The sequence below is a fragment of the Ovis canadensis genome, chromosome 18, assembly GCF_042477335.2.
Source record: "Ovis canadensis isolate MfBH-ARS-UI-01 breed Bighorn chromosome 18, ARS-UI_OviCan_v2, whole genome shotgun sequence".
Lineage (NCBI taxonomy): Eukaryota > Metazoa > Chordata > Mammalia > Artiodactyla > Bovidae > Ovis > Ovis canadensis.
In genome coordinates this window covers 15248504-15271560 of record NC_091262.1, presented here as the reverse complement: position 1 = coordinate 15271560, position 23057 = coordinate 15248504, and the positions used below count along the sequence as shown (strand labels likewise).

The following is a 23057-nucleotide window of genomic DNA, read 5'->3' as shown; positions in this document are numbered from 1 at the left end:
GGGCCTAACCCAGGTCCCCAAAGCCCGCAGTTCCTGAGCCCACTCCAGGCTCCAGCCCAGCGTGGGAACCACCCCTGAGGTCAGCAAGGATGGGCTTGGATTGGAGGGAGGCAGTGACGACACAGCCTCCAGCTCCATCCTGGAGAAGCGGCCAGCGTGTGCAGAAGGTGTGTGTAACATAAACAGATGCACCTGAGCGTCTAATGGATGAAAGCTCAGACACTGGGATGATCTGGTGAAACTGCAGAACTGGAGAGCAGAATGGATCTGTTTGGATGGCGAGAGAGACAGAGCCAGGTAGGTGCATCTCCTTGGTCAGCTCTCCCGAGTGACTTTCTTGTTTCCCATCATCTGGTTTGTTCAGCTGCTAAACTCAGTGATGTCTAAAAGCCTCCTCAACCCACTTTTTTCCCAAATGAAAGCTGGAACACCTTACTGCTCACTGGTGCTTTGTACAAATGTGTAATTTGTAAGATGGATTGGATGTTGAAATTCCAGGATGGCCACAGACAGATGCATCCTTGACCTACCTATGTATGGCCTGTGTGTGCCTGCGGAAGCCAGCAGACCTGAGCCATACCTGATCAAAATGGCCAGAATTAGGAACCTAAACCATTTTGATTTATTTAAAAAAAAATTCTTTATTAGCACCCTGATTCTTCAATATGCACACTCTAGTCCCTGTTATTAGTATATTTTTTCCCCTTTCTGTTCTTTTCTCCCCTTCTTTCCCTAATGTCCAGAGGCATTTTTCTGGTACCTGAATTTTTTTTTATACCATATTATTCTGAAATATATGAACTTCCCCATGGAAGCCTGACAATTGGAAAACCAAGGTTCAGCTGTAACACTACAATGTCAGGAACATTTCAGTCCCGTATATTGAGGTGAGGTTTTCACAGATGGATTCAGCTGGCGTCTCAGGCAGGTGAAAAGCATATTCCTGTCCAATACACAGTAATACTGTCCCAGGTTGATGACAGCTCTGTTAGAAGTGGAGGCCCCTAGAGGAGCTTAAATTAGAGCTATTTGAAAAACTTAGGTGAAGAATAAGAGAGGGCCTTGACAATCATGCAGGGTCTGGGTGCATCCACCAGGGTCTAGTGAGGAGGCAGAAACCACACCTGATTTAGGGCAAGTTTGATGTAAAGACAAAATTCCCCATGCGTGTTGCACAGTAAGAAGTGAAGCGACTCCCCAGAATGTAGAGGGGCTGACAGAACAGCCGGCAGTCCCGGGGCTGAGATAGCGTCCAGGGAGGAGGCCCTGAAGCTGAGCCTCGCTCTCATGGCCGAGTTCGTGGCCGTCCCTTGTAGGGTGGTAGGAAGGCTACTGAGGCTGTCCCGGGGTCAGCCCTCACGGGGGTAGGGAAGCCTTCCGCTGAGAGGTGCTGGGCATGGTAACTTTGGGATGCCAGGGCAGGTGCCATCCTCTGAAAGGTGCTGGGCATGATAACTTCAAGATGCTGAGGCAGGTGCCATCACTGAGAGGTGCTGGGCATGGTAACTTTGGGATGCTGGGGCAGGTGCCATCGCTGAGAGGTGCTGGGCATGGTAACTTTGGGATGCTGGGGCAGGTGCCATTGCTGAGAGGTGCTGGGCATGATGCCTTTGAGATGCCGGGCAGGTGCTATTGCTGAGAGGTGCTGGGCATGATGCCTTTGAGATGCTGGGGCAGGTACCATCACTGAGAGGTGCTGGGCATGATGCCTTTGAGATGCCAGGGCAGGTGCCATCACTGAGAGGTGCTGGGCATGATGCTTTTGGGATGCTGGGCAGGTGCCATCGCTGAGAGATGCTGGGCATGATGCCTTTGAGATGCCGGGGCAGGTGCCATCACTGAGAGGTGCTGGGCACAATGACTTCACGATGCCGGGGCAGGTGCTGCTGGAGTTGGGTGCTGAGGATGCCCCCCTCTGTGTGTGACTCCCGCTGCTGCTGTGAACGACCACCAGAGGTGACTCTCTGGACAGCAGTCCTGGGGGTCCCAGGCCTGTGCATGAGAGGGGCTCAGGTTGGGGTACAGGGGGCAGCAGAGCAGGCTCCGGCCCTGGTCCCCCTGGCTGAGAGTCCCGGAGGACAAATGCAGTGAGTGGATGGCCAGCACCACCCCAATCCTGACGATGAGAGAGTGGCTCCTCTTCCCACCCTTTCCAATTTCTGAAGTCGTTTATGAAGAGCTTGTTTGCCAGGAAAGATGCTGAGAAAGAGAGAAGTGGTCCACATGCTGCAGGGTCTGGGCATTTAAGGCGGTGGGCCCAGCCCCAAGAGGACCCAGGCCTGCTCGCCAACAGACGCTTGACACTGAGCAGTGAGGAGACACCCTTGAGGGGACGGGCTGGGAAAGAGCCTTCCAGAAGGCCAGGAAGGCATTCAGAAAGAGGCCGTGAACCACATTCTGAAGGCGAGGATGGGAGGGAGGGTCTGGGAGCCAGGGAGTGCTTTAGGCAGTGACACAGGTCAGATGATGTCTCAGAGGTGGACACAGCATTGTATTTACTGAAGAGTGTTCACCAAATCATACAGAATTCAGAGGCTGGAAGCCCAGCATGATGACAGTGAGGTGGGGTGCACGTGTGGCCTGCCCAGATCCCCGGGTCACAGGACAGGGCACCCATACACCTCCAGCCACCAAGCCGTCTCGGCTCTGGAGAAGGAAGCATAGGTATTGGCAATTCAAGCTGAACGTTTGGTTTAATGTTGGCGTCATGGAAGTTGCCTTGTGGTTAGGACTCTGTGCTTTCACTGCAGACAGCCCGGTGGGTCAGTCCCTGGTTGGGGAACTAAGATCCTGCAAACCAAAAATGAAAAAAAAAAGAAGTTTGGGTCAAACTGTCAAATTGGCGTTACCACGAAATAAAAGGGACTCCAAGGCTGACCAGGAGAAGGCAATGGCACCCCACTCCGGTACTCTTGCCTGGGAAATCCCATGGACGGAGGAGCCTGGTGGGCTCCTGTCCATGGGATCGCTAAGAGTCGGACATGACTGAGGGACTTCCCTTTCACTTTTCACTTTCATGCATTGGAGAAGGAAATGGCAACCCACTCCAGTGTTCTTGCCTGGAGAATCCCGGGGATGGGGGAGCCTGGTGGGCTGCCGTCTATGGGGTCGCACAGAGTCGGACACGACTGAAGCGACTTAGCAGCAGCAGCAGCAGCAGCAGCAGCAGCAGCAGCAGCAAGGCTGACCGTGAGCTGTCCCAGCAACTCACATTTGTTCCAGCTTCCTGGGAGTCAGACCTTACCGTGCCTCTTCCGTTCATAGTAGTGCAAACATTTCCAAATCATATTTTTAAATATAAATTGTGAGGTAATGATGTTGTACACTTTTATAGACAAGAAACAGAACGGGAAATCAGGAGGTTCTACCAAGGCCCGCTCCTCCTCCGCCGCTTGACTGGGGAGAGCCTGGCGCCCCTGGGTCTGGCCGCATGGGCTGCTCCAGGCCCGTCTGTTCCGGGCGTCTGTCCCTCCATCCCACACGTTCATTCAGGTCTTGCAGTCCTGCCCGTGCAACTGCATCTGCACAGTCACTTCTGCAAAATGAGGAATTCCTTAGGCTGATGATTTCACAGTGATCATTTTTTTTTAACAGATTCACTTTTGTGATGTTTCATTCTTGTAGCAAACATTTCCTGAGCACCTACTATATGTTTAATGCCATTCTAGGCACCCATCAGAATAGGCAAACCTTTTTTCCCTCGTGGTGAATAAGGAAATCGCGCAGAGGTGGACCAGAGCTACTACCAGGGATAAAGCAGCAGTCAGGGCCCTGCGTGCCCAGTGGTGGAGTTTGGCAGAGGGTGGGGCCCCGAGGCACAGAAGGCATCTGGGAGTCAGGGAGGGGCTGTCCAGGAGGAGACTTCGTGTGGGCTAGTTTCCTGGGAAAAAAACGTTCCTCTGGTTTGTCTCTTGGATGGATTGTTGCCCACACCCACGGGGCCATCTGCTTCCTGCAGCGTGGAGCGCTGATTGCGAGAGCTGTAGGAAGAGCTGAACCCACGAGCCTGCCCAAGTTCGCTCTGCCCAGGCGTGTGTGGGTGTGTGCATATGTGTGTGCATGTGTGCCTGGCACGTGCTCCTGATGACATCAGTGTGGAATTTCCTAGGCTGGGAAAAGTCTGAGAAGCACTACCTTAAAAAGTAGTGCTTTTTAAGTATACATATATTTAAATATATATGTATCCATCCTCCCCCTAATGTCCAGACTGGCAGGATCCTAATCATAAATCAGTGGCTTTCCTTCCACTTATGCACATAGATTCGTCTAAAATCCCACCAGCATTGGGTGCCGGACTCTCTCAGGCAGTGACAAAGCTGAGTTTCCTTTAGGAGGGACAGTCCTCCCCCAAGCTACTTGATAAAATTCAAGGAGCTGAGACGGATAACCAAAATTCCAAATATGAGGAAACAAAATTAATATTTTTTGTTTCTACCTACACATGCTCCCCAAATTATCTCTGTGGTAGGAAAACTAGGGGTGAAAGGTGGTTTGTGATATAGTTCTTGCAACAAAGTTTCTTTTTCCTTAAGCTTTTCCAATAGTCTTCAAAGTAGCTACATTCTCTGCTGTGAGACTGAAGAAGGAAACCATCTGTCATCAAACTGGAAAACAAAGACAGCTGGCTGGCTGTGTTAATTGGATCAGTTGATATCAAGCCTTAACAAAAAGATTCATGGTTTTCTTTTACCATGAAGTGTAGTCATTAAGCTCAGAATTTATTCTATGGGACATTTTTTAAAAATGCTTGTCTATAAGTTGAGCTTTATTTTTATTTTTTTGAAAGCTTTTTATTTTGTATTAGGCTGTAGCTGATTAAGTATTGGGATAGTTTCAGGTGAACTGTGAAGGGAGCTCAGCCATATATATACAAGTATCCATTCTCCCCCAAACTCCCCTCCCATCCAGGCTGCCAGGTAACATTGAGCGGATTCCATGTACTAGATCCTTGTCAGTTATCCTTTGTAAGTATAGCAGTGTGTCCGTGTCCATCCCAAACTCCCTAACTATCCCTCTGCCCATCCTTTATGCTGGCAACTGTAAGTTCTCTAAGTCTGTGAGTCCCTTTCTGTTTTGTAAGTAAGTGATTTGTGTCATTTCTTTTTAGATTCCACACATAAAAAGGATGTTGTATGATATTTGTCCTTCTCTATCTGACTTCACTCAGTATGCCAATCTCTAGGTCCATCCATGTTGTTGCGAATGGTATTTTCATTCTTTTTAATGGCTGAGCAATATTCCATTATATATATGTACTGTGGGACATTTTTATTCTCAAATTTAACACACACATACTTTTGTTAAAGGGCATTAAATAGGTAAGAGGAAAGACTTCGAGAAAGAAAATTATTTTGAGAAGAACTATATTTGGACTCAAATTTTAATTCTAGCAAGTATGGATATTCAAAGCAATTCAGTTAGGTAGGTACTATAATTATCTGAGAAATGCCATGTTTTACAGTATCAACTGTATTTGATTAATGGGGAATGTCAATTTGATTGTCTAATAAGATGCTTTGGTTTCTAAGCCGGGTGGCTTTGCCATGGATTTTTTAACTTGAACCTGTGGTCTAACAAAGCAGACTTTACAGAGAGTGAAGCACTGTAATCTTAATGAAAACAGCTGAATGCCAGGAAATTAATAATATTATGCTTATGTGGAAGATTAATCATAAAAGATCTTATTACAGTATATAAAAACTTCAACCTTGTGTTCATTTAAATTTGTGTGTTTTATATGGTTGAAAGTAGTTATTTCTTATTCTGGGAAAATGATAACTAAAGCTATAAGGTTTTCATTCTATTTATGGTGGTGTATGGTGTGTATGGTGAAGTGTTTTTTGTGTGTTTTCATTGAAAAAATAATTTAATCTTTTTTCAGTTTTTCTAAATGTAGTTGAATTACATCAGTGATTGAAAAAAGTTTGAGGCTGTGTATGTATGTTTCTGGAGCAGAATTTCTTTACCAACAGGAGCTGGCAATGTGAGATCTTCCCAGTTGTCATAAGTTTCTCCTCATAAGTGAATATGGATGTGTATGTAGGTATGTGTGTATGTGTGTAGGCATGTATATGTGTCTGAGAGTGTGTGTGTGCAAAGTGTGTGTCCCAAAGAATAAAGCAAGATGATCTGAGCATGTCCAAGTTACCACTTTTAGCTATCTTCGAGGAGAGGATAAAAAGATTCTTTTCTGGGCTGAAATGTAGTGTTCCAGCAGCATGTTGACCTACAGGAGCTCACTCTTGAGGGGCCTGGGATTTTCAGTTCGATTGTTGATAATCTCTGTTCCCTGAATGTATTAGGCAGTAGTGCCCAGGCAGCCCCATCTCTGCACAGTGCTTGGTGAGGCAGTTTATTTCTTGATGGGGTGTCATGCCTGCGGTCTCTCCCTTTCCCCTGTTTTCTGAGAAGAGCTACCGACAAGAGGAAGGTCGCTGCTCCCACAACGTGAAACCAGTTGCCACAGCATTTGAATTTTTTGTGTCGGCCTCCTTTCGTCTCTGAATGTTTAAGAGTCTAGTTCCTCATTTCAAATAAAAGCAAAAGTAAACAAATGGGACCTAATTAAACTTGAAAGCTTCTGCACAAAGAAGGAAACTGTAAGCAAGGTGAAAAGAGAGGCTTCTGAATGGGAGAAAATAACAGTAAACGAAGCAACTGACAAAGAATTAATCTCAAAAATATACAAGCAGCTCATGCAGCTCAATTCCAGAAAAAAAATGACCCAATCAAAAAATGGGCCAAGGAACTAAACAGACATTTCTCCAAAGAAGACATACAGATGGCTGACAAACACATGAAAAGATGTTCAACATCGCTCATTATCAGAGAAATGCAAGTCAAAACCACAGTGAGGTACCATCTGACGCCGGTCAGAATGGCTGCTTTCAAAAAGTCTACAAACAATAAATGGTGGAGAGGGTGTGGAGAAAAGGGAACCTTCTTACATTGTTGGTGGGAATGCAAACTAGTACAGCCCTATGGAGAACAGTGTGGAGATTCCTTAAAAAATTGGAAATAGAACTTCCATATAACCCAGCAATCCCACAGCTGGGCATACACACTGAGGAAGCCAGAACTGAAAGAGACACGTGTACCCCAATGTTCATCGCAGCACTGTTTACAATAGCCAGGACATGGAAGCAACCTAGATGTCCATCAGCAGATGAATGGATAAGAAAGCTGTGGTCCATATACACAATGGAATACTACTCAGCCATTAAAAAGAATACATTTGTGTTCTCGTGAGGTGGATGAAACTGGAGCCTGTTATACAAAGTGAAGTAAGAAAGAAAAACATTAATACATATTCATTAACGCATATAGTCAAGGGTATGGTTTTTCCAGTAGTCATGTATGGATGTGAGAGTTGTACTGTGAAGAACGCAGAGCGCTGAAGAATTGATGCTTTTGAACTGTGGTGTTGGAGAAGACTCTTGAGAGTCCCTTGGACTGCAAGGAGATCCAACCAGTCTATTCTGAAGGAGATCAGCCCTGGGATTTCTTTGGAAGGAATGATGCTGAAGCTGAAACTCCAGTACTTTGGCCACCTCATGCGAAGAGTTGGCTTACTGGAAAAGACTTGGATTCTGGGAGGGATTGGGGGCAGGAAGAGAAGGGGACGACAGAGGATAAGATGGCTGGATGGCATCACTGACTCAATGGACATGAGTCTGAGTGAACTCCGGGAGTTGGTGGTAGACAGGGAGGCCTGGTGTGCTGCGATTCATGGGGTCGCAAAGAGTTGGACACGACTGAGCGACTGAACTGAATGGATATATATGGAATTTAGAAAGATGGTAATGATGACCCTATATGCAAGACAACAAAAGAGACTCATATATAAAGAACAGACTTTTGGACTCTGTGAGAGAAGGCGAGGGTGGGATGATTTGAGAGAATAGCATTGAAACATGCATATTACCATATGTGAAATAGATTTCCAGTCCAGGTTTGATGCGCTCAAAGCTGGTTCCCTGGGATGACCCTGAGGGATGCAACGGCGAGGGAGGTGGGAGGGGGGTTCAGGATGGGGGACACATGTACACCCACTGGCTGATTCATGTCAGTGTATGGCAGAACTACCACAATATTGTAAAGTAATTAATCTCCAATTAAAATAAATAAATTAATTTTTTTAAGGCAAGGAAACCAATAGGGAAATACTGCAATAATCTAGTCAAGAAATGGTAATGGCCTAAAATTAGAACAATAATTTTGGAAATGAACAAGATGAGTTAAACTTAGGAAATACTTAATGAGCAAGATCAATAAGAATTTGTGATTAAGTGTGGTTTATAAAAAAAAAGTCTAGTTCCTCACTTCAGCAACAATTATCGGGGAAAGTTATATAAAGCCTTTCGTCTGTGTGGGCTCCTCCGTGGAAGGCAGCGCTAGGTTCCTGCGCTGGTGAGACTGCTTCTGAGTGTCTGGCCCCCATGCATGTGAACAGAGCAGGGGTCCACATCCCCCTCCGCGTGGTCATTGTGGTGTCCTGTGAACCAGGCCCACCGGGGTTCTTAGCCTTCCCCAGTCAAGAGAAAAAGAGGCCGGATACCAGGCCAGTCTTCATTGGAGCCCCTGCTGCAGCAGTGAGGGCGAGAACAAGCAACAGGCCCCTCTGCTCCCCCGAGGGGTGCAGGGCAAGCTGGGCCCTGTACGTTACTTCCTGTGTGGGGGTGGGGGATGTGTCCAGGGTTCCGGCTGGAGCGGTAGCACAGGTGGTTTGCCAGCCCCTCGGTGGTGCTGTGTGCAGGGGCAGGCACAGTACCCTGCTTTTGTCCCAACCCCGTGTGTTGCTGTTGGCTGTTTAGACGTGGCAGTTGATTGGTGGTGGTTTTGTTTTTTTTGGTCTTTTTGCATCTTGTCCATAATCTGTCCCAACTGTGCGTGCACACAGTTATTTTTGTAGCTGTGTTACAATAGGTCTTTGCTATTTTGTAGATTGAGGAAACATTTGTTCAGGTGCAGGCACTGCAGCAAAGGGTCCCAGGCCCCAGCCTGTCTGTCTTGCAGGGGGTCTGTCTGTAAGGGGAGGGGAGCTGTGCTACACTGTTACCCACTTGGGTGTGGATGAAACCATGCTCTTGACATCTAAACTGGGTTTAAACCGTATTGAGATACACTGGGGCTTTCCCAGCAGTGCCGATGAGTAACCTGTGCTGCAGAAGGCACTGGGATCCTACCTAGCGGGACTGATGGATGTCGTCACCCAGCTGAGGTCAGGCTGAAGTTTGTTGGTTTCCAGTAGAGCCGCTTGCTAGGTAGCAACTGTGACTGGATGCCTTCCCCTCTCTGCCGCCTCTAAAAACGTCATTGCTAGCGACCAGGAATCCTCCTCTTCCAGGGAGTGGACTCTGAGCTACATCTGTGTGGGTTTTTGTAAGTTTAGTCCTGGGCCTAAGCTTCAAAATCATTCTTTGTTGTATGCACACGCACACCTAATGCTAATGCAAACAGATATCCTTGTGTGAGTCTTGTGTCTTTGAGAAAAAAGGAAAAAATTTACTCTCACGTACTTCTGACGAGTGACCTTTCAGTAGCTCCTCCTGCCGGTGATTAGACGTGGGCCCTTTTGGGTGGTGAAGAAGGCCAGCTTCAAAGGCCTACAGATAGAGGTTTGTTTTGGAAGGAACTTCAAATGGCTGCTTCAGTCATCTGTCCTTGGTCGAGCGTTCTGGAACCTTGACCATCAGGCGGGAAGTCTTGTGAGGACGGACTTTGTGAGGCTGCAAGGGTGAGACTGAGGGGCATCCACCCTCAGCACTGGAGACTTCCTGGAGGGTCCTGAGTGTGGCGTCCTGAGTAGATATGCTGTGGGCAGGCTCTGCAGCCCGAGGTGCGCAGGGAAGTTGTGCCCACAGGGCGGGGCCCCGGAGCTTGGGTAGGACTTCTGTCTCAAGCACCAGAGAGACCAGAGCCTTGGGGGGCTTGGATTCATGGAGGGGTGCCATCCCGCACATCATGCCCCCCGGGAAGCTGGGAGTCCTTGACGGCTGCTTGGCCACCTGTGGACAGGAGATGCTGGCCCCGCAGACACCGGGACCGGGTTGGGGGGCCCCTGTCAGTGGTCAGAGAGCTGTGACATTTTTCGTGAGGAGCCCGCCCACACGCCCAGCCCTGCGTGGTGGTCCCAGCGGGCAGCGTGTGCCAGGCCTCTCTGTCACTGCTGCTCCTGATTTTCTCGAGGGAAGCGCAGGGACCCCTGAGTCACCCAGATCCCCTGTGGCACACAGCGCAGCCCAGCCTCTTGGCTTAGTGCGGGCAGAGGGCAGGCGGGGTGCAGGGCCGCCCCCAGGGAGCCTGGGCCAGTGCTGTGGAAGGTTCCGGATGAGGAGGCCTGGGCTGTACTGTGTGCTGCCTCTGGGTTGGGGTTGGGGGGCAGCGTGGCCATGCTCAGGTTGGGCAAGGTGAGTCGGGTCCCACGGTGGCAGCGCCATACAAGACCCAGCTGGGCTTCCTGCCTAGTCTGGAGCATGTTCTTCTGACTCCACTCCTGTGGCTTGAGAGGCAAAAAAGATGTTTGCTTTTATTCTAAGCAGAGGCAGCCGTTCCACTGATTGCAGCTTCAGAGAAAAGGTCCACGCTGAGCTGCTGTGTCAGGAGCGGGTGGCCTGTATATCCCTCCTCGTACCTGCCCACGGCCCCGAGGAGCGCTCTGCAACCCCCCCTTCCCCCCCAAGTCGTGGCCCCTCTGCACTGTACCCAGTCCCAGGCTGGCCACCCCCAGCCGTCTCCACCCACGCACGGGGTACCCACTGGGCTGACCCTGCTGAGGGCAGAGAGCCACCCCGGTCTGAAGCTTCTGCAGCGTTAGGCCTGACTCCCGCTGGGATGCAGCCCCTCACGAGTTGTCACCTCTGTGGGGACACCCAGGGCCCTTCTGTGCACGCACTTGGGCTGTCCCGTGGGGTCTGTCCCAAATAACGTGCCTCTGAAAGAGAGCACCTCCCCTCCCCTTGCCTGCTTTCAGAACTGGGAACTCTGCTGGTGACATGCCTGGGGCAGTGGTCTCTCCAGCTCACTTTGCCAGCGCTGAACCACTTTCTACTCTGGTTGACCCAGACCCACCCTGGGGGTGCATGGAACCCCAGCACTCTGCCTGCCTGGGGTGGGGGAAGGCTCTGGGCTATCCATGCTCCCCGAGGTTCCCAGGGCCCTGAGATAAGAACACTGCCTTCCTCTCTCGCAGAGGAGGTGGTGGGTCCGGAGAACTGGTTGGCCCCATCCTGGCTCACGGCCGCCCCTGCAGCCCCCTCCTGTGTCTCTGCAGCTCCAGATCCTGCGCTCAGCCTGTGGGGGCTGGACCCACACTCCCCAGATGGCGCCTGGCAGGCCCTGCTCGCGCCTTCCTGGTGCTGCAGAGGGTCCGGCACATCTCTCCCCTGAGGTCGGCCCTGGGTGCACTGGTGGCTGCAGTGCCAGAGCGGGAGTCACAGCCAAGTGACCTTGCAGCCTTCACCCTGGTGCCCGGCTCGAAAGCCCATGGCGACCAGGCATTTTAGGGCATCGCGGTGAAGTTAAGGGACAGCTCCCCAGGCCAGAACTTCATGAAGGAAACTGATCACTGTCCAAATACCCGACGAGAGTGTGCTCTGTGGTGGAGCAGCCGGGCTAAGGAAACTGCTGATACCAAGAAGCTGGGGCAGAACGCGCGGCGTGTTTGTATGTGTCTCTCTGTACGAATGCACAGGTACAGGAGACAGAAGTGTGTGTACACTTGTATCTGGGGGCTCCATTCAAGGTTTGATTGGTGGGAGTTCTGCTGCTTTGATGTGTTGGCAAAAACCTCGCCAGGTTTTTGGGGGGTCTTTGAGGTGTGCCCCTCACCAGGCCGTGGCCCTCGTCCCTCACTTTGCTCCAAGAGGCCTGCTTGAGCACGGGGTCCTGGGCAGGCCAGAGGACAGTGACCTCTGGGGTTCTGGGGCTGCGCGAAGGCTCTACCTCTGAAGGGTCCATGTGCTGATGGGGAGCCGGGAGGACACTCCACCCACCACACACACACGCGGAATGGGGTCCAGGTGCTGATGAGGAGCCGGGAGGACCACCCCCCGCAACACACACACACACACACACACACACACACACACACACACACACACACAGGGGTTGGGGTCCACGTTGATGAGGAGCTGGGAGGACCCCCCCCCACACTCACACAGACACACACACGGGGGTGGGGTCCAGGTGCTGGTGAGGAGCCAGGAAGACCACCCACCCCCCCACCCCCCACACACACACGGAGTGGGGTCCAGGTGCTGGTGAGGAGCCGGGAAGACCACCCCCCAGCCCCCCCACACACACACGGGGTGGGGTCCAGGTGCTGGTGAGGAGCGGGGAAGACCACCCCCCAGCCCACACACACACACGCACACACACGGGGTGGGGTCCAGGTGCTGGTGAAGAGCCGGGAAGACCCCCCACACACACACACACGCACACACGGGGTGGGGTCCAGGTGCTGGTGAAGAGCCGGGAAGACCCCCCCACACACACACACGCACACACGGGGTGGGGTCCAGGTGCTGGTGAGGAGCCAGGAAGACCACCCACCCCCCACCCCCCACACACACACACGGAGTGGGGTCCAGGTGCTGGTGAGGAGCCGGGAAGACCACCCCCCAGCCCCCCCCCACACACACGGGGTGGGGTCCAGGTGCTGGTGAGGAGCGGGGAAGACCACCCCCCAGCCCACACACACACACGCACACACACGGGGTGGGGTCCAGGTGCTGGTGAAGAGCCGGGAAGACCCCCCCCACACACACACACGCACACACGGGGTGGGGTCCAGGTGCTGGTGAAGAGCCGGGAAGACCCCCCCACACACACACACGCACACACGGGGTGGGGTCCAGGTGCTGGTGAGGAGCTGGGAAGACCACCCCCCCCAGCCCACACACACACACACACACACAGCGGGTGGGGTCCAGGTGTTGAGGAGGAGCTGGGAGGACCACCCTTCCCGCCCTGGCCACGCCCCTCCTCCCCCCAACACACACACAGGGTGGGACCCAGGTGGTGAGGAGCAGGGAGGACCCCCCCAACACCCACACAGACACACACACAGGGGGTGGGGTCCAGGTGCTGATGGGGAGCCGGGAGGACCCGCAGGCGCTGAAAGGCCCCTTCTTGTGCAGACGCGGCACTCTGTGTGCCGGGCACCATGATGAAGGCAGAAAGCACTCCCCTACTTGGGGCCGGCAGGCTCGGTGAGCTGCGCTATGGCTAGGGTGCGGTCACACGAGGCTGCGGCCTGACTGAAGCTGCCGAGGCGCCTCCCACCCTCCCGGCCAGGGCGCCCCTGCCCTGCCCGTGCTCCTCAGGTGGTGACCCCAGGCCTGCGCTCCTCTGCGTGTGTCAGCCCTGCCTGCCCTGTTCTCCCAAAACTCTCTAAGGAAAACCCAGTTACAGGCGAGGCACGCAGGGCTGGGGAGGCCGACTGCAGGTTCCAGCCCTTCAGTCCACAGAGTAGAAGTGATGCCGACCATCTGTGGCCTGCAAAGCGGCACGTGTCTTCCTGACATGCCAGCTTTTCACCTGACAGGTGGTGGCTGGCTCGCCCCACCCTGTCTTCCTGACTCAGAGGAGAGCCCTGTTCTGGGAGGGGCCACGGTCCTCAGAGGGGCTGGGAAGGAACATGCTGTGGGCAGTTGGTCCATGAAGGCGGCCTGGGCAGCCTTGGCCACAGGGAGTGCTGTGGAGAGCAGGCTTTGGGTTCTGCACTTCCTGGCTGGTGACCCAAGAGGGTCATATAATCTCTCAGGTCTCAGTTTCAGCACCTGCAAGATGGGCACAGTATCAAGTCCTCCTCCCCTCCTGCCCCTGCCCGTGGCTGCCCTGGAAGGCCTCTGAGGAGGGGCACGTGCAGCAAAAGAGCCTCATAATACACCCAACAGGTCTGTCCCAAGTGGGAGGCATTGCTTTGGGCTCAATGAGTCCAGAGCGCTGGGAGAAAGCTGGAGAGCTGAGTGCTGGTGGGGGTTGTGTGGGGTCCTGAGGAGGCCTGGGTACGACGTGGAGTCCAGGCCTGTGGGTCTGGGATGTGGGGTCTGCAGCTTTAACCTGCCTCCCTGGTTCAGGAGCGCAGGAGTGGGTTGGACACACAGCATCCCGGGGGCTGCTCCTGACTGCTTCACAGGGCAGGGCTACATGCTTCAGAGGGAAACCCCAGTTTTTAGAAGGAATCCTTGTTCACATACCCAGCTATTGGCAGGTGCTCTCCAGAGGAAGAGAGGATGCCGGCCTCACATGCTGGGGACTGTTAGGGCTCTACCGGCAGCCCAGGAGCTGCGGTGCTGAGCTCAGCAGACGCGACGCCCTGTGCTGCAGTGCCAATGGCATCACCAGGGTCCACAGAACCGCCAGGGCTTTCTGGAAATGTTGTTCGTTGTTCAGTTGCCCAGTTGTGTCCAACTCTTTGTGACCCCATGGACTGCAGTGCTCCAGGCCTCCCTGTCTCTCACTGTCTCCGAGAATTTGCTGAAGTTCATGTCCATTGCATCGGTGAAGCCATCCAACCATCTCATCGTCTGATGCCCTTTCTCCTTCTGCCCTGGTGCCCTGATCTGTCTCAGTATCAGGGACTTTTCCCATGAGTTGGCTCTTCTCATCAGGTGACCAAAATACTGGAGCTTCAGCTTCAGCATCAGTCCTTCCAATATTCAGGATTGGTTTCTTTAAGATTGACTGGTTTGATCTCCTCACTGTCCGAGGGACTCTCAGGAGTCTTCTCCAGCACCGCAGTTTGAAGGCATCAATTCTTCAGCACTCTGCCTTCTTTATGGCTGAGCTTTTACAACTGTACATGACAACTGGGAAGACCATAATCTTGACTATATGAACCTTTATTGGCAAAGTGATGTGTTTGCTTTTTAACACAGTCTAGGTTTGTCGTAGCTTTCTTGCCAAGCAGCAGTCATCCCCTGATTTTATGGGTGCAGTCATCATCCGTGGTGATTTTAGAGCGTAAGAGGAAATCTGTCACTGCTTCTACCTTTTCCCTTTCTGTTTGCCATGAAGTAATGGGGCCAGATGCCATGATCTGTTTAGTTTTAAGCCAGCTTTTTCACTCTCTTCCTTCATCGTCATCAAGAGGTTCTTTACTTCCTCTTCACTTCCTGCCATTAGAGTGGTATCGTTCACGTATCTGAGGTTGTTCACTTCAACAGTACGTGAACCATGAACTTCTAGATGTTCAAGTTGGATTTAGAAAAGGTAGAGGAACCAGAGATCAAATTGCCAACATCAGTTGGATCATAGAGAAAGCAAGAGAATTCCAGAAAAACATCTACTTCTGCTTTATTGATTATGCCAAAGTCTTTGACTGTGTAGATCACAACAAACTGTGGAAAATTCTTCAAGAGATGGAAATACCAGACCACCTACCTTACCTGCCTCCTGAGAAATCTGGTTGCAGGTCAAAAAACAACACTTAGAACTGGACATGGGGCAACAGACTAGTTCCAAATTGGGAAAGTAGTACATTAAGGCTGTATATTGTCACCCTGCTAATTTAACTTATATACAGAGTACATCATGTGAAATGTCGGCTTGGATGAAGCACAAGCTGGGATCAAGATTGCCAGCAGAAATATCAATAACCTCAAATATGCAGATGACACCACCCTATGGGCAGAAAGTAAAGAGGAACTAAAGAGCCTCTTCATGAAAGTGAAAGAGGAGAGTGAAAAATCTGGCTTAAAACTCAATATTAAAAAAACTAAGATCATGGCATCCAGTCCCATTACTTCATGGCAAATAGATGGAGAAACAGTGGCAGACTTTATTTTCTTGGGCTCCAGAATCACTACAAATGGTGATTTTAGCCATGAAATTAAAAGACACTTGCTCTTTGGAAGAAAAGTTATGACCAACCTAGACAGCCTATTAAAAAGCAGAGATGTTACTTTGCCAACAAAGGTCTGTCTAGTCAAAGCTATGGTTTTTCCAGTAGTCATGTATGGATGTGAGAGTTGGACTATAAAGATAGCTGAGCGCCAAAAAATTGATGCTTTTGAACTGTGGTGTTGGAGAAGACTCTTGAGAGTCCCTTGGACTGCAATGAGATCGAACCAGTCCATCCTAAAGGAGATCAGTCCTGAATATTCATTGGACGGACTGATGCTAAAGATGAAGCTCCAATACTTTGGCCACCTGATGCGAAGAACTGACTCAGTAGAAAACACCCTGATCCTGGGGAAGACTGAAGGTGGGAGGAGAAGGGGATGACAGGATGAGATGGTTGAATGGCATCACCAACTTGATGGACCTGAATTTCTGGGAGTTGATGATGTACAGTGAAGCCTGGCGTGCTGCAGTCCAATGGGTCATGAAGTGTTGGACATGACTGAGCGAGTGAATGAAACTGAAGGTTGTTGATGTTTCTCCTGCCTATCTTAATTCCAGCTTGTAACTCATCCAGTCCAGTCTTTCTCATGATGTGCTGAGCGTATAAGTTAAACAAACAAGGTGACAGCAGACAGCTCTGTCATACTCCTTTCTCAGTCCTGAACCAATTGGATGTTCCATATAGGCAGGGTTCTAACTGTTGCTTCCTGACCTGCATACAGGTTTCTCAGGAGACAAGTAAGATGGTCTGGTATTCCCTTCTCTTTGAGAGTTTTCCACAGTTTGTTGTGATTAGCACAGTCAAAGGCTTTAGCATAGTTGATGAACAGAGGTAGATGTTTTTCTGGAATTCCTTTGCTTTCTCTGTGATCCAACAAACGTTGGCAATTTCATCTCTGGTTCCTCTGTCTTTCCTAAACCCAGCTTGGACGTCTGGAAGTTCCTGTTTCATGTAATGCTGAGGCCTAGCATGCAAGATTTTAAGCATGACCTTACTATGGGAGAGATGAGTGCAATTGTCCGATGGTTAGAACATTCTTTGGTACTACACTTCTTGGGAGTTGGGATAAAGACTGACCTTTTCCAGTCCTGTGGCCACTGCTGGGTCTTCCAGATGTGCTGACATATTGAGTGCAGCAGTTTGATAGCATCATCTTGTAGGGATTTTAATAGCTCTACTGGACTGCCATCACATCCACTAGCTTTATTGACAGCAGTGCTTCCTGAGACCCTCCGGATTTCACACTCCAGAATGTCTGATTGTGGGTGACTGACCACACCATTGCCTTATCCAATTCATTAAGATAGTTTTTGTACAGTTTTTCCATGTATTCTTTCCATCTCTTCTTGATCTCTTCAGCATCTCTCATTTCTGGAGATGCTTCACCTCAAATCCTAGGATGGCTGTAAAGGCCAAGCTTGCAAAAGGAAAATAATCAAGAAACAAGACTTTATTTAAGTCTGCAGCCTCCTCACAGGCATGTGCCGGTCATGCTGCAGAGCTGTCCTCTGCAGCTGGCAGGCTGGAGCTGGGAGCTCTTGGGCCGCTCGAATCTGAGGGCAGTGCCCAGTGGTTTCCAGTGTCACAGATGGGGCATCCTTGGCAGTGACCCATGTGTCTCAGCTGTCAGACATTAAGGATGGCTAAGATCACCAGATACAGCATCCTTGGTCCTGGAAGCCCACCGTGCACCAATGTTTACATCGGGAAAACTATCATATTTGCGTGTAATTCCTGGTGTTCCTAGGTCCTGGTCCAGAGGTTGGTGGGTGGAATCTTAGGCCAGGGAGAAATGCAGAGTACCAGGCCTGTCAGCCCCACAGAGGCAGGATCTCATTTTGACAACATCACTGGGGGATTCAGATCTGAGAAGCCAAGTGGTACTGATTTACATGTGGAGGTACTTAGTTTTCCCTTTTTAGTTCCTCTGTTTTCCAACCCGAGTAGGATAATAATCAGTTTCTGTGTTCCTCTTGTTCTTCTGACGGAAGCAGATATTTCTCAGTAATTCACTAATTGACACTTTTTTTTGAGTCACAGATACAGATCACCTTCCACAAAAGATGTGCCAGCGAGTGCCTCTGATGAGTGAGTGCCGTGAGTGAGTGATAGATGGTGTTTCAGAGGCGCTGTTTGCACTGCTTCTTCGGTCTGTGGGCCGGAGCCCCTGCTGGCCTGACCTGCTCTGCCCTCGGCTCTGAGCAGCGCCTTCTGGGCTCAGCCCTGGCACAGCGAGTGCGGGGCCCTGGGCTTCCTGCCCTGGCAGCCTGTCCCTACCCTTCCTTGGGGAGGGGGCCGTCTGCGGAGTCCTGGGGTCGTTCCTCCCTGAGCCGATGCTGCCGGTCAGGGCGCTGCTTCCCCCGCCTGCCTACTGCTGCCTGCTCCTCTGAAGGGACACTTTCTGATGCACCAGGGCTTTTTAAAAAATTTATTTTGTATTGAAGGATAATCGCTCTACAGAATTCTGTTTTCTGTCAGACCTCAACGTAGGTATACATGTGTCCCCTCCCTCCTGAACCCCCTCCCATCTCCCACCCCATCCCACCCCTCTAGGTTGACAGAGCCCCGTTTGAGTTTCCTCAGACATATAGCAAATTCCCGTTGGCCGTCTGTTTTACATGTGGGAATGTAAGTTTGCCTGTGCTTTGAGGTGACATTCCCAGCACATCCCAGGCCTCCTTGCTTGGTGCCCCAGGTCCTCCCCGAGGTGTGCCCTGCAGTCCTGTGGGCTTCCTCTGCTCATGGTTCCTACCTCCTTTCAGGTTCTGCCCGTGGACGGAATTTTGAATACCAGCTCTGTCCTCTGAGGCCTCCAGAAATACTGCAACACAAGGCTGTTAATACTATGTATAACAAGCATTCTTGGCTTTTAAAGTTTAGAATGTAAGGACAAGCTATAGGCACACGGCACACCCTTGTGACCAACATGAATGCACGTGTGTGTGTGTGTGTGTGTGTGTGCGCGCGCGCATGCACGCAGGCAGACACACAGAGACCTGCAGTCTTCCCGTCATGAGGTACCTGCCCCCGAAATCAGTACTTCTGCCAGCTAGGTCAGCTGAATTGAAAGGTGAGGCCTTTGGCAGAGACCACCAACGGCAGAACTGCTTACAGAAACTGTGTCCTTCCCAACTCTTGCCTGTTTTACACTGAGTGCTCTCAGGGCCATGAGACTGTTTCTGAAAAGTGTCTTACTTAGGTCCTGGGTCTTCCCTGGTGGCTCAGATGGGAAAGAATCTGCCTGCGATGCAGGAAACCCAGGTTAGATCTGTAGGTCAGAAAGATCCCCTGGAGAAAGGCATGGCAACCCACTCCAGTACTGTTGCCTGGAGAACCCCATGGACAAGAGGAGCCTGGTGGGCTGCAGTCCATGGGGTCACAAAGAGTTGGACACAACTCAGTGACTAACACTTTTACTTTCACTAGGTCTCTGGGAGTGCTCAGAAAAAAGTGGCAGACCCTAAAAGGTCATGGTGCATTGTGTTAGGGTTCTCCAAAGAAGCAGAACCGATAGGCTAGATGACAGATAGATGAATAATTACCCACCACCTGTATTCACTTCATATCTTGCGGGTTCCCTTGGAGAGAGTGTGAACAGTAAAAAGGCAGATGGAGGCGGTTCTAGAACTGGTGCTTCAGTCCTGACCCCCCACCCCCACCCCCACCCCTTTGAGCATGAACTCTTCTGCTTCTGACCTTGATTGATGGCCTGGGTGAGAGGACTCTGTCCTGGGGTCTCGCAGGAGGAGGTCTGGAGAGGTGGAAGGAGGTGGAGTTGTGAACAGATTCAGGGGTCAGTGTTGCCAGTGGGAGGGGTGTGGGAGCATGACGTGTTCTCAAGACCGTCGCCAAGTCACTCACCCCAGCCATTTAGAAGTGGGCATCATTGGACCCTGAGGTCTCCAAGGCCCCTCTTGCCCCTCCTCTGAGACTGCCTTCTGTGACAAAGGGCAGGGACCCTATAGTGCTGTGGGTGGAGAGACGACAGGAATGGGCAGGCAGCTGTGCCCTGGGCATGACCCGTCCAGCTCCAGTGCCCGCTGGTGTGTTTTCTGGGTGCCAGGACCCCAGCATGGCCTCTTGGGTGACCCCCAGTGACCCAGGGGGGTTTGGGTCAATCGCTTCTTCCGTGCGACAAGGGATGCTGCAGCCTGTTGCCGCTTGGAGTGCGATGCGAGGCCTGATACGCCAGGCCCTGGCCTCTGGTCGAGACAGGCCTTACCTGCCTCCTCATGCCGGTCAGAGGCCCAGCTTTGGCAGGAACAGAGCAGCGGAAGGTGGAGCTGGGCGGGGGAGATTTAAGTTAAACGTGGGCGACGTGCGCCTGCATAAAGAAGCAAGCAGTGTGTGCTCCCTGGTGTGGCGGCTGCGGGCAGGAGCCCCTGGGCCACTTCGGAAGCCCTGGGCTCGGGGGCAGCGCTGTCAGCCCCAGTGGTGAGCTGAGCTGCTCACAGCAGAGGACGGGTGGGAATGGCATTGAATGCAAGGGCCCTGGTGGCCCAGAGGGGTCCGTGCCCAGAGGAGGGGCACCGTGGCTGTCTCGGGAGCCTCCTCCAGGAAGGAAGGCCTGGGAGCCTCTGCAGGGTTCTTTCTGGGGCCCTGTCACTCCGCGTGCCGTCTCCCCTCCGGGAGGGCTGCCTTGGCTGGACCCCCACGGGCCTTCACTGCCTTGCTTACAGGGAGACCACTCACACCTGATGCCCTGTTCATTCTCACCCGTGAGGCAGCGTTACCATCATGCCCACTTCACCTGACAGAAGCAGAATCCTGGAAAGATGCTGTGATCTGCTGGCAGGCACTCGATTGGTGCAGGAGAGATTTGAGGTCCCCATGTGTACTCTGCGAGCCCTTTGTCCTCCCAGAGGGGTCACTGGTTCCCAAACTTGGTCACTCCCCTTCGTTGGTGACCAGTGCCTGCAAACGGCTATGTGTGCCTGTCAGTTTACTTATAAGTCCAATTCTGTGTATTGAGTTGAACCGTTGCTGTTGTGTGGGGCAAATTACGACTGTACTGATGCCTTAGGGGCATCATAGAATACAGAGGATAAATATTTCAGGATGAGATTTAAAAGGAGGATAAATATTTCAGAATGATATTATAAAGGAGTCTCCACAGCACTTCTGGTCCTCACTTGCGGCCGTGCGGTGAATCTCTCTGGAGGCCGATGCTGGTAGAGAGCCTGTGTGAGACTGGCGTCCCTGTCACTGGTGGACCATACACGTCTGTGACGGGCAATCAGAGACCTGTGATCAGCTCCTTGCAAAAGAGGATGTCTGAGTGCCAGGCACCCCCTATCTTCCTTCTGCTTTGCACCTCTCCTTGCCTTTGATCTAGAGGAACCAGGTTCACTACCTGACTGTGCATGTGAGGGAACCTGATGGGGATTAAGTGCCTTGCACCACCAGCTGACTGCTCAGCAGGAGCTGAGAGTTTCCGTCCTACGCCCTGGAGGAAAGATCCAGAAGTGCCACTATTGCCCCCAGGGGCAGGGGGAGCAGGGAGGAGAGTTGCTGTTTGACTTCAGATCCTTGGATAAGGAAGAGGATTCTTTTCCTTGCTCAGGTTTTTCCAGCTGATGAGGATTATAGTCAGAAGGAGAGTGAGTGTTGCTAGCCCGTTAAGTCAGTATAAGCCCCGAGGCCGCTGCTGTTGACCTGCTTGACACCAGTGTCGGAGGAGGCGCGTGAGAGCAGCATGCATGGCACAGTTGTTCTTTGTCACCGGGGCCCCGTCTCCTTTGAGCCTTTCACCCCACTGACCTTGGGGGCAAAAGGGAGCACGTGGAGGGGATGATGCTTTGAAGAAACTGGACTTCCTGCCTCACTCTGTGGGGCCAGCTCCATGCCCGGTGGGCGTCCCAGTTTCTTCATCTGTGCCAAGTGGGTAAAAAATGCTCTCCTGGTCATGCTGTTGTAGAAACTGGAGACAAATTAAGACCTGGTTCCTGGCACACAACACGTCCTCAGCAAAAGAGAGGGCGCTGTTTGGGTGCTAAGCAGATCTGCGCTGTGGGTGTTCTTGAGGGTCAGAAGTGAGCGGAAGCTGAGCTAAGCCCCCAGTTACAGAAAGGTTTGGAGGGACACGGAGAGTAGGCTGAAGCTGGTGGTGGAGGCGCGGGGAGCACGGTGCTTGAAGGAAGCTGGAGGGCTGGTCCCGGAAGAAGGGAATCCCGGGGCCCAGGGACAGGCAGTTGCTGAGGGTGGCCTGGCGGTCTGTGGTCATCTGGGATGCGTCACGCTTACCAGCTGCTGATATTCAAGAAGTGAACAAACAAGCTCATGTTAAATGAATGATCTAGAATTGGAATGATGCTAAGTCCCAGTGACTATAATTTATTTCAAGAATTCCATGTACTGGCATCTTAGGCTTGTGAAAGTAAAGCCCTTGATTGGGGCAGGTTCATTTTGTTGGAGAATGAAGTAAGTGTAGTTATTTTCTTTCAGAAATAAGTTTCTCCTTTCCTAAAATGAAAAGGATCCTTAGAGAAGTCAGATGACAGTATAGTACCTAAAGGACAGGCAACTGATTAAGTGGTTATTTTTACCTACTCTATAAGACTCATTCAAAAAATTAAAAATCAGAGAAAATTACTATGCCAAACCTCTTCTGGAGAAGGCAATGGCATCCCACTCCAGTACTCTTGCCTGGAAAATCCCATGGATGGAGGAGCCTGGTAGCCTGCAGTCCATGGGGTCGCTAAGAGTTGGACACGACTGAGTGACTTCACTTTCACTTTTCACTTTCATGCACTGGAGAAGGAAATGGCAACCCACTCCAGTGTTCTTGCCTGGAGAATCCCAGGGACGGGGGAGCCTGGTGGGCTGCCATCTATGGGGTCACACAGAGTCGGACATGACTGAAGCGACTTAGCAGTAGCACTATGCCACTAGAAAAAGAAAATCCCCAGTTTTTGCTATTTAATTATCAGTTGTAAACTCTGCCCTTTCATTTCAAAAACTGCTTCACTGAGGTGCAATCAACATATGTTATATGTTGATGTTATATGTTATATGATGTTATGACATATATATATTGCACATATTTAAATTGAACAATTTGAGTTTTGACAACATATGTTATTACCAGGGAAATGATCACCACAGTCAAGTTAGTGGACACATCGTCACTCCTAGAAGTTTTAATCTGTCTTTCCCATCCCTCTCTGAGTTCCTGGACTACCATTAATCTTTTAGTCATTATTGATCA

The 23057-nt window shown here is 51.3% G+C and overlaps 1 protein-coding gene across 2 annotated transcripts in view; it reads left to right on the top strand.

The window, feature by feature from the left end:
- ATP10A (ATPase phospholipid transporting 10A (putative)) overlaps positions 1-23057 on the top strand; it is a 180640-nt gene that overhangs the window by 75603 nt on the left and 81980 nt on the right. Inside the window, exon 1 of one of the 2 annotated variants that reach the window (XM_069560245.1) lies at positions 197-297. The exons of the other annotated variant lie outside the window; for it this stretch is intronic. Within the exon in view, the coding sequence (XP_069416346.1) occupies positions 262-297 (36 nt within the window). The 5' untranslated portion in view covers positions 197-261. Of the gene's footprint in view, positions 1-196; positions 298-23057 lie in introns of those variants that run through there. 2 annotated transcript variants of the gene reach the window in all.